The sequence below is a fragment of the Haliaeetus leucocephalus genome, unplaced genomic scaffold, assembly GCF_000737465.1.
Source record: "Haliaeetus leucocephalus isolate CR32 unplaced genomic scaffold, Haliaeetus_leucocephalus-4.0 Scaffold2, whole genome shotgun sequence".
NCBI classification, from domain to species: Eukaryota; Metazoa; Chordata; class Aves; order Accipitriformes; family Accipitridae; genus Haliaeetus; species Haliaeetus leucocephalus.
Window position 1 is genome coordinate 2,073,735 of NW_010972438.1, and position 11,939 is coordinate 2,085,673.

The 11,939-nt window shown below is 42.8% G+C and overlaps 1 protein-coding gene across 1 annotated transcript; it reads right to left on the bottom strand.

Annotated features, from left to right (window-relative positions):
* Positions 1–208: 208 nt before the first annotated feature.
* On the bottom strand, positions 209–11,918 carry EDEM1 (ER degradation enhancer, mannosidase alpha-like 1; the record flags this gene model as incomplete). The annotated part of the gene is made up of 12 exons (XM_010573159.1): positions 209–574; positions 1,461–1,646; positions 2,416–2,512; positions 3,527–3,600; positions 4,209–4,379; positions 4,858–4,978; positions 5,551–5,725; positions 6,236–6,419; positions 7,604–7,775; positions 8,537–8,640; positions 11,516–11,588; positions 11,665–11,918. Coding segments are annotated over 12 exons (1,701 nt in total), but the record flags the coding sequence as incomplete, so codon positions are not given.
* Between the last annotated feature and the right edge of the window lie 21 nt (positions 11,919–11,939).

Consider the following 11,939-nt stretch of genomic DNA (forward strand, 5'->3'; position numbering starts at 1 on the left):
TTCCTACCTGAGTAGTACTTAAGGTTGTGTATTGCTAGTCAGAATAATTCAATGATTAAACTCGGTGTGAGAAATTGCACTTTCCCATTCCTTCTCCAATCCCAAGATCATTTCAAATTAAATACTAGACCCTTTTCTAAAGGGACATTTGTAATACAGCTACAAAGAGGTAGCTAAGTGGCACACGCCAATTTTTTTTTTTTTTTTTAAGTATATTCAGCCTTCATTTGCAACAACATTTTTCATAGGAAGTCCTAAAACAAGAAATCTCTGTTCAGGTGGCACATGGAGTTACCACAGTTCCGAAGACAGAACTCCTAAGAGCACTTGATCTCCCTTCGTGTCCATAATTGAAAACTAACAAGCATGGGGGATACCCAAGTGACTCAGCATATGCAGGCGTGTAGCTGAAGAGGAGGGGAATGTCTACAGCCAAATTCCATGCTCCTCCTGACATACAATAAAAGTTACTCTGAAGAACCATTCAGATCAAGCCCACCATTCGATCAATCTGTCTCATGTAGTTACTCTTCAATGGCAGTAAGTATCTCCTCTCATCAGGAACTCTGTTACACTGTTAACAAAATGAGAATATTTTTAAGAACTCAAATACGAAAACAGGTAATCCCATACCCTCTGTAATCTAGCAGGTATTTCAGCATCAGTAACAATAGATTTCCTCCCAGTACAGAAAATTGTACCCAACAGCACTTTTGGTCCCACCTCTCCCTCACTCTTTGCAAACTTACAGCACAAACCACATAAATGAACAGCGTTTCCTTAGTGCAGGCTGCAAGCTTCCAAATACACGCCTAACTGCTGCAACTTGTTATTCAACTGAGACTTCCTTCACTATGACAACTGTGAATGTCTTTTAAGATAATGCTCTTTTTCTGCAGGACTGGGGGGGAGGAGGAAAGGAACCATGCTAGAACCTACTAGCAGAGATTTTTTTAAAAAAATTTTCTGTATTAAGAACATATTTTGGTTGGTGATAGGCACTGGATCCATAGCTCTGTACTCAGTTGATGACTAGCTAAAAAAGGTCACCATTACGTGCCTCAAAACAATCTGAGGAAAAAAAGCTTTGTTTAAATGGCCCTCTGCTTTTCTCTTTCCCCATCACAGCAACACTGGAAAATTTTAAGGGCAAAGAAAATGGGAAGGCAAAAATAATTGGAAATAAATTAACAAAGAACAAACTAATTGCTGCAAAATACTTAAAAGAGGACACAGGTTTCACCTTCAGCATAATTGCTCTCACATTATCCTAATCCATTCATTCTACTACTGAAAGTGTTTTTCACAAGGGAGCTTCTCAGATATTTGACATTTATAAAGGAAACACTGCAGAGCAATAAAGTAACACTTCCAAATGGCTCTTTTTCTACTGACTAACCCAGCTCAACATACAGCCCTTCGCCAGCAACGCAACCAGGAACAGTCTATGTATTCCTTACATTAGAGCTGAAGTTGACTGCCTTTAATTCATTAGGTTTAATTTTTTCTGCGCTGTCCTCTTCTCCAGGGAGGATGTCTTGCCACAGTGAGTTACGAAACCGTTCATCCACAGACACGATATGCCCCTCAGTAGTAAACATATACTTATTTCCAGATTTATGCACTGGATTCTCTTCATCAAACAACTAAACAAGAGATGGGAGAGACAGCTAAAGTATGTGTGCAACATTCTTCATGTCCCATCAACAGTAAGTTAAAAAGCAGACACTCATGCATTTGAAGGATCACACAAAAAGCATTACCTTTTGGTGCTAAATGGGTTACTACTGTTAGAGCAAATGGAAATAAATAGTTTTAATGCAAGGGATTTATTTTAACAGTTAAAAAGTGGAGAGCAAAAGAAAAACTTCTGACACAACTTAAACTGCCCTTATTTTTCTAAGCTGCACTATGCAGGCATCGCTAGGCTGGCATCCACTGTTTCCATTCAGTCACAGATTTATTTGTTTTTCTACACTAAAGGAGATTGAGAACAGTAGCTCAAGCAGTGTCAGCTCAAATGCTTTCTCCTGTGACTGCCAAAGCCTGATGGGGAGAAATCAGAGGCTGCTGCGAAGCAGGCAAAATGGCTACAAGCAGCAATTTAGCTCAGAGCTGAGCAGTAGGTTCCTTCAAGTTTTACTCCCTCTCCTTTCTAGCTTCTCCCCATAAGAGTTACCAGCTCTCCAGCACTGGTTCAGGACACCACGCTCAGGCAGCTGCCCAAACCCCCAAGACTGGGGTGGGATCAAAGAAAGAAGAAGAGCGCACTGTCTGATACACTTCAATACCTAAACCCCTCTTCCCCAGAGCACAGCAGAGTTTCTAATTAACAACGTCCTGCCCCCTCGCTGTGCCGTGTTTGTGCACAGTGCATGCAAGAGAGTATCTTTGAAGTGAAGAACATATACGTACCAGGTACAAATATTTACATGTTTCACTGAGAAAAAAGCTCTCCATTCGATCTTCCTTTGTCTTCTCTACAACGTGGTGCAACGTGGCATAACCACACCTGCAAGATTTAAGATTAATTCGGGTTTAGTTCCCACGCTTTCTGATCTTGAAGCGCTCCCTAGATATTCCTTAACTTCATCCCTAGTGACAATTGGAATGGTCTGAAGTTAAAATAAAACAAGTCTCTTTTACAAGTAAGCACTGGTTATTGGCGTCTGGTATTCTGATGAGATTGTAATCATTGGTTCATCTATTCCATCATGCAGATTTATTAAATGTCTCTCAAAGAAGCAAGATACTCTCAAGGCACCCTGCACAAAACAGGTAATTACCCTATACTGAGCACATGAAAAACCCAGGTCTGGAAGCCTGGTCTCATGCAAAGGTTTGTTCCCAAGCTACCTACTCTTCCCTCCCACCACCACTTAACAAATGACAAAGTTGCAAGCTGTCACACAGCACACTTGTAATTCTTTCAGTCAACCCCCTATACAGCATCTGATTCTCACTTAACTGCAGAATGGCGCTGTTTTATACTGCCCTATGGTTAGTACAGACTTCTCTAGAAAATCAGTAAATACCAATAGTTGAATAAAAATTCAATATCTTCCCTCTGAGTCTTGCAAGAAGTTCAGATACTCAGTATTACAGTCAGGATTCACTGTTACTGTCTTGAGATGAAAGCCAATATGCAACAGCATCTATCTTAGAGGCCATCCTTCCAGTTTAGTTAAATACCACAGGCCCATGAGGTTAGAAATACTCTTGCAGGAGCCACAGGAAAAAAAAAAAAAGCTACTAATTTTACCAGTTGTTAGCAACTGATCATCAACAAGGCATTTTGAAAGGTAGTTATAAAATTCTGAAGGCATAAAGTTGTCACTGTACCATAATTTCATTTTCAGATGAGAAAGAAAGAATTGCTCAATATATAAATCTTCACTTGTGGCTTTCATGGAGGGTTGGGTTTTCTGGTTTACCTACATTCGGCAGATTGGATTCTATACAATATTTATATAATAAAATATATGCATATAGCAGTGAGAGAAGACAAAGAACATGGAAGACTGACTTTGCTTTTGTGTATTTTTCCAAACTCTGCAGAATATCCATTCCCACATGAAGGTAAAATGGGTTCTTTGTGGCCTAAATAAGGAAGACAGACAAGAGTTAGAGTCAGCAACTTCAAAATCTGGTAAAAATAACACTTAAAAGAAAGGCCTACTAGTGTCAGATTCTGGTGCGTTAGAGTAAACCTATCTTTATAGGAACATGACTTAGATCACTCTGTGCAAGCTTTTCACATTTGCTTTAGTGCAAATCCTAATAAAACTTGTAGTAAATTCAAACTCCTTGATAGCTTTCTTGCAGCCAGAAAGCTATTTTAGATTACTGTATCTTCTGCCAGCTGGAGACTGTGCCTAGACAATATAGCAAGGAAAGCTATTACATTTACTTCAACGATTTCTATTAAGAAGTCACAAGTCTCTACCTTGTAAAAATCTGCCAGCTATTTTTTCAAAAGGTTGTTTAGTCTCATTTTTGTCTGTCTTATAAAAAAGGCTATTTTTTAAGCAAACAACATAGCAACTACATTGCATAACAATCTAGTGCCTAGACAGAGACCTACGTATAAGAACAGTCAGATCCAGAGGCACCAAATTTTAGCAGGCCAGGGGTAGAAAAAGTAACTTTCTGAACAAAACCATTTTCGCCAAAACAAAAACAGCTGTAAGCTGAGAAAAGTCAGGTACCTGATAAAGAAGATATGTGGACTCCACTAATTCTGGCCTCAGTGGATAAAAGGGAACATCCGGTGCTTGCAATTGCCAGTTGTATCTTTCTGGGAGAGCTCCGTATCGTTTCCATATGGCATAATAAAAAGCATGGAGACAAATAGCATCTTCCACATCTCCTATCAATACCTAGGCACAACAACAGCCGTAAACATGCACGCTTAATACTGCAAGCCAGCAAATTGCTTTCCGCTCAGTATAAGAACATGCCATATAATAAAACACTCCCCTCGTAAGGGGAGACTGAAAAAAAAAAAACCAACGAAACAACTCACAAAAAACAAAGATAATGTATTAACTCCTTCACACTAAAAGCTTCAGTGGAGCTCAGCCTCACAGCGTGGTATAGAAATGCTGAGGTTAAATGAGAAAAGTTAAGCAGTACCTCAAATCTAATAGAGAGGAGGTCAGGCCTTCCAATACTGTTATGCTGAGGCAGAAGCTGAACCTCCCTAAGACTCTCTTATCAGAGCAGCCAGATGTAAACCTGCAGGTTGAAGCTCATCTCAGAAGAGATGCTTAAACTTATACACGGCCTAGGATTAGAATGAGCCTTTCTAACACTCCTCTACTGTGTTGTTCGCTCTTTAACAGAATGAAAGTTTACCTGTAGTCCAGGAAAAAAAGCTTGCAGAGAGTCAATCCAAGTGTTCATCAGCTGTCCTGTGAACATGTTTACATTAACGTACAAAGGAGGGTCACCTTCACCTTCATTGCAAGCTTCTCGACTGCCAAGTAACAATAAGCATGTGTAAACATTCACTATTTTAGAAGAACACAATGCATGTTTCATTTTACAGCACTGCCACCAGCAAAGAGAATGAGCCACAGATTTGTTGTGCTAGGCTCAAAGCCATTTTGAAATGAATCAAAACACCAGTCATGCTCTCAGAAAAATTAATTCATAGAGGTATGTACACCATATCCTTAAGTTATGTCAGCAGAATCTCTACCAAAAAGTCATGCTAGGTAAGATCAGGCCTTAAGAAGTACTAAACCAGCCAATTTAATACATTTCCTCTGTAGTTCTACAGCCTCCTCTCAGCCTAACATTTACCAACTCGGACGGTAACCTGTTTAGCTTCTTTGCACCAATAGTGCTATTCAGATCAGTTGAGTAAGGAGTGAAGGGAACGTTAAAATTTATTTCCATGGTAACTACCATTTTTTTTTGCTTTTTAAAGAAAAAAACAGAACACAGATTTTCTAGAGCGTGACACAAAACACTATACTATCTCTCATATCTTGCTTGAGTACTCATTACTTACAGAATTGATACACATATGAGTAAATAACATACCCTCTTCTTAAGTGGTTCTGAATGTTCCGATAAGCATCATTGAACATCTCCAAATCTTCCTTTTCTCCAAAGAGGATGTAAGACTTCAGAAGGTATTCATAGAATGAATCTGACCCTGCTCCCAAGCCGCTTTGCTTTCCAACCCAATGGCCAGTTTGAATATTCACAACATTTCCTTTCAGAACAGACAAAAAGTTTAGTCCAAATTTGCCAAGTACATCAGAGAAAAACAATCGAGAAGCAGAAGTTGGAAATATTACATCTTCAGAAAGTCTTAAGGTGGAATGATCAAAGATTACTATCAAAATAAAGTGTTACAGGGCATTCATCCAAGGAACTAGCACACACATGCAGTTATTTTAAGTACCTTTTAGTCATCTGCCAATCTAAATTATATTAATGGGTTTCATTTCCCAGCTTCATGAAAAATTTGTCTTTGGAAACCTGTGCCCTAAGAAGTTCATTCAGATGCTCCATGTTTCTTACAAAATTGCAAAGTGCCATTTGGTCAACACAAACCACAAGTACGCAAGGAGAGCATGACTTAACAGCTACAGAAGAAGCAGATCAACAAAGTTTACGTTATGTGAAAGAAACCTGTAGCATGATGGCATTCTGCTACAGGAGACTGAGGTAGGTTAAAACATGGAGCCACTCAGTATAGCATCACCTCTGACGAGATTACCTAGCAGTCCAGTGTTATTGCTCCTGAGACTCCAGAGTGCTTTGACAGCTCTCCTGGCTACCCATTCAAATGTGGAATCACCAAGCAGCCTGCTAAGGATACCAAACTCCACCAGCAAGGAACCGGCTCCCGCAGTACAAGTTTCATTATTGCTGTCTGGGGGTACCCCGTTCTTCAGATTGACCTGTGAAGCAGGTAGAGAGAGTGCTAACAGAAAGAAGGCAGGCTGCGCCTCATACAGCTGTGCTCTCACATCTGCAGTCTTACATTTATTATAAAGCCTTTTTAATTAGTTTTTGTAATATGTAGCATGCAATGTGTATATAGTTAGAAAGCCAGCGTATCACTGCTTGGTCAAAAAGCTTTCCTGAAGAATTCCTGAAATTCATCTTCCAACTTCCTAACATTGTGCTCAAGGTGGGCAATCCTAATTTTGCTACTCTTATACTTGCTAATCCTTCCAAATTTCAGTCCACTTGTTCACCACTTCTACTACACATTCAGGTTCTTCCAAGGGCGATGCAAGTACTGCTTCCCCTCATTTAGTGCTGTTGAAAACAAGAGTTTCCTCAGTGAATGCTCCTCAACTTCCCCACGGAACAAAATGCTGAAGGGAAGTTACACCACCTGCCACGGGATTCCCAGACTTTGAACAGAAGTGAAAGTTTACGCTTCTAGAGCCTATCAGGTCTGGAGGAAAAGCAGTGTTGCTGTCCCCAGAAATTAAAAGTAGTCAGGCAAGTGCTAATTAGTTTTACAGTTTAGAGTTATTCCACCAGAACTGACATCCTTCTCCTTGCGAACTGCATCCGCTTAAAACGAGAGGATGCAGTATTCAAGAATACCGCAGTATTCTCAAGTTCTCAGCTGAGCAGTATTCAAGAAAATTACAAAATCCAAGCCCAGTATGACAAATATTTTAGATGCGGTTTATTTTATCACAATTATCTTAGTACCAAGTCACCAATAAAGTCACCTTCCCAGGCTATTTGCCTTTACAGTATTTCTTATTAACCTTCTTAATGACAGCATTGTTTGTTGCTGCACGATATGTAGGAAGAAAGCGCAGAGCGGGACAGCCAAACAGCACAGAAACAAATGACTACTGACCCGTACAGAACAATATACAGAGAGTGAAAAAACAGCCTAAAGAAAACATTTACTAGGCTTAAGGAGTAACTTACATATCGTCCATGTCACCATAACTTAGTGCAGTTTCCCCCCCACACCATTTTAATGTAACTTAGAGCAGGTTCAATACCCCAAGTGCAGGTATGAAGGCACACAGAGGGCGCAGAATTTGAGTTGTAGGACAGGTGAATTACTACTTATAGATTATTTCCCCACTGCATTGGTGTGCTCACTTACCCGAGGATAGGGAATTCCAGTTTTGGTGTTCTCAAAGGCTGGAAGTAGTCTCACTGCTAGGTCCCGAGCCATATGCAACAGTTCATTGTCGTAATCCTTAATGGTCATATCACCAAAAGGCTGTTTGGTATCTGTAATTATTATGTGGGCAGAAAGCAGGCTTCCCAAAACCCTACAGGAAAAGGAAAAGATCTTCAGTTTTTAAATCTGATCTGAACCTAGTTCTTCAGCTAAACCCTTACCAGTATCATGTTTAACAGAAGTATTACTTTGTGTACCTTACAGGTGCTACAGAAAGAGATCTGCTTTTTTCCCCACCAGTAGTGAAAACATCTAGGAAGTCATGTTGCTTGCCAAGCACAGTAATCCCAAAATCCGGTTCTGCGAAATCTACCTAACCCGGCAGCTCCTTGCAACATACCAAGTCTATTTATGAGTGAAGTTAGAGCAGCAACTGAATATAAACACTGTTTAAGACGTTCAGAAAATGAAGCCATTTAAAATCAGGCAGCATCTTAAACTCATCTCCAAGACAGATGGGCCTGTTTTTCATCTAAAATGAAAGTGAAAGCAAGAAGGTCCATGGAAGAAATCCAAAACAAGGGAAACCTGTCAGCAGGGCTGTTTGCTGTGCACAGATCTGAGTCTCCGCTGCAAGAGCAACAACAAAAAAGTAGCAGTCCGCAAGCCAAAGACAGCTGAGACTACCATTGAATCACTGCTTCAAGTCACATGTCACTCATTAAAATTGTTTTAATTATGAAAGGATGGAATATTTTCATAAAAGGTTAAAAAACAACTTACTCGAGCAACAATTATGGAATAAAGCCTACCAAAGACATCCTTATCAGTGATTTTACTTTGGTGCTCCCGTATACGCCCAAGTCTTTAACCTTGTTACTGTTTTAAAGACAGAAACTTAGAGCAACGTACCTGATTGTTGCCTCAAAAACTTGGACCGTTGAGTCTTTATCAAATGAAACGGTGTCAATCACCAACTTCACTGCTTTCTGGAATTCTGAGGAGTTTCCCATTACCTTTTACATAAAAACAAATCTATTTTGTCTAATTTTGCTTCAGAAGAGGGTTGGGGAAGAGAACAGCAAGTTCACACTTTAGACCAAGAGTCATCTTAACTAGATACAGAACGCAGTACTTCAACTCCTGCTAAAAAGACTTTCCAGAGAGTTACCCATCCTAGTGACATGTAAAAGTTCATTTTTAAAAAAATATGTTAAAACAGGGAAATCCACAAAGATATATTTTTGACTGTTTTACTAATCTATGCATTCACGTGCTCTTCCACGCCCAACATCAGCCTTGTGGGTGATCTCTTAGAGCAGGAGTCTAAAAACTCTTTAAGATCTAGCACACTGAGTGTTTTAACTGCTTACACTATCAGTTTAAGAGTTAAGTTTAGCTTAAAAGGTAACACAACATGCAGAAGAATGAAGTCTGATTTGACGTTTATTTGACCAGGGAGTCCAACCCTCCGGGCTTTTGACTCAACACTGCACGCCATGCCCAGGAGTTCCCTCGTGCCAGTTTTCTATAGGTATACCTTAGCAATTGATTTCCACTATACCCAGAGACAGACGTAAATTCAGCCCCAGCTTCAAGGAAGCAGGAATGTGGAAGGAAAACACAGGTTCCCACTTGCCTAAGTTCATGATAAGGCTGGGTGTACAGGGAACCTACCTACCTCTTGAACCGTCAAAGCACCATGTGCCAGCTAGCCTGCCCTTTGCATTACCCAGACTTACGGGGGAAAGCATTCACACACTTGATCTGAGCAGATGAAGAGCAAAATAGGCTTTCTCTGTGCACAAGCTTCCAAAACACAGGAGACTCAGAACCACAAGTTTTATGTTTGAGAAAAAAAAGTTATGTACTGCCCCAAAAGGTATGGATAGGACACTGAACCACTGGCAAACGAGGACAGGAAGGTAACTGTTTAAGCCAACACGCCATCAGCCACGTAGCATGGATCCGTAACTGTTGTTTCAGTTAAAACCAAGGTTTCCCTCACTTCCTGCTTTCAGTTCTGTTCATAACTGCCATGTTCAGTTAAACAGCTGAGACCTCCTCACCACAGAGCTGCAATTCCATTGTAGCAATAGGAAGTATTTTATAACCCGAAGCACACATACAGTCCTTGCACACACCACCTTCTGCACAAGATCCAGTGCATCGATGAGCCCCAACACTCCAGAAGGCTAAGAATCCGCCCCGGCTGCAAAAATGAGACTAATGAAGCCTAAGGGGTCTCTAAATATGCATAAGGAGTTCAAGGAAGGGGCTCTTCTCCATGATACCATACTACCGGTACTAACATCAAATGGAGCTGCTTCTCACATTATCTTCAAATTTTACCAGAAATGCATAGGATGGTCTATTTTAGCAGGCGAGAAGCAGCTTTACAGCTTTTTTCCCCTCCTTCCTTTCACCACTCTTTATGCAGATTTATGCGTCAGTCAGGCCCTCTCTGCCAAGCAAAACAATCAGAGATCTTACAGTCATCCTGAATGAGATGAACTCTCCTCCTGACATATCTCTCAGCAACCCATGTGTGTCCTGTGACCCTTCCTGTGTGACAGCGGTATCCCCTAAGAGATCTCACCTGAGCCTTGGGGAAGATCTCCAAAATTTCCTCTATGTCTCCTGGAAATCTCTGCTGGTATGTCTCCAAGTACACTTGTCCTTCCTTGCATGTGTAACACTGCTAGCTCATGATCCAGCTGTTAGCTAGCATACACCCAGCACCACCTTCTCCTCCGAAGTGAAATGTTTCATAACCTCTCACTTACAAACTATTAGACCTTCATATTGCTGAAGTTCATTACAATTTTAACTGGTTCCTCACAATGTCATCTCACCTACTCTTCATATTGGGAATTCATCTCTATCAGCAGCTCTGCGTGAAACATCAGCACTTTTTGCATTAACAACGTTAACACACAAAGACTAAACAGCACTAGATTCATGGCTGGTCCTTGAAAAACACTGTGGAGTAACTCCCTCCAGTTTGAAACTTTCTTCCTTCAACCTCTCACCAGGTTTCTCTGCCAAGTACCCCTCTTCTTCAGCTCCACTAGCTTTTTTTGTCTTTTTTTGTCTTTTTTATATGGAACCAGTTCAAGATACCAGATCTTCTGTGTTTGCAAGTTCAACCTCAGGGCAAGGGACAAGATCAGTGTTGCTCAGTACCAGGGCAAATGAACCTAGCAAGGCCCATCTTCAAGAGAACACTGAATAAATTAATGCTGCACTACATCCTCTTTTTCCCCTTTAGCTCCTTCCTTCAAAGCCCATTCCAGCACGCTGCCCGCTGTCAAGGTGACAGCTCATGACCACACTCCCTCCTCAATCCAACCATCCCACAGCTGAGACCTGCAGGGTCACAGCCCTTCTAAGCCCAGCTCTGTGCCTGAGAGTGAGCTTTGACTCCCGGTTTCCCACAGCGGGGTTGGGAATAAACCACCCGGCGAAATGCAACAGGCGCCCGTTTCGCCGCTAACAGCCGGACCAAGGCAAGAGAGCAAACAGGACTCACGGACGTTCAAGGGCATTTGGGGCTCCTCGTCTCTCAAAGCCTCTCCTCGGCTGACTTCAGCATTAACGTCCCTATCCTCCTAAGACACCTCCTTCGGAGTTCGACGAGCAGAAGACCCCGGCTGCGTTAACGCACCTTTAAACTCAGGTACAAAATTTAGTTCGCTCCTTCCAGCTGCCCACCCGAACCTCCCCCCAGCCCCTTACACCGAAGCCGCGGCTCCCGTCGAGCAAAGCTCGGCCGCAGAGACCGCAGTTTTCCTCACAGGGACGGCAAACTGACTCCCAGCTAAGACGTGGCGAATACCTCACGGCCCGGGCCGGCTCCGGACCTTCCCCCCCGCCGCTCCCCGGGCTCACCGCCAGCGTGTCCAGGGCGTCGATCAGCGTCAGCGAGTAGTTTCCCAGCACGTCGTTGATGTTGAGGTTGGAGCTGGGGAAGAGAAAAACCCGGCCTCAGGCCCCGCCGGCCACTTCACACCCCCCCCCCGCCCCCCGCGGCGACTCACGGGTCGTGGCGGTCGGGTCCGCGTCCGCGGCAGTGGAGGGGGTCGAGCTCGTCCCTGGGGAAGGCGTGCCGCATGTAGCTGTCGTAGCCGAAGACGAACATACCGCGGGCGGCGTCGCGCAACCGGGCCCGCAGCTGCGGCGGGAAGGCTCCGCTGTAACGCCGCTCGTACTCGTCGCCCACCGCCGCCCCGCCGCCGTCACCGCCCCGCCGCAGCAGCGAGCCCCAGTGTGAGGCGCCGGGCGGCGGCGGGAAGGGGAAGGGGAAGCGGCGGCG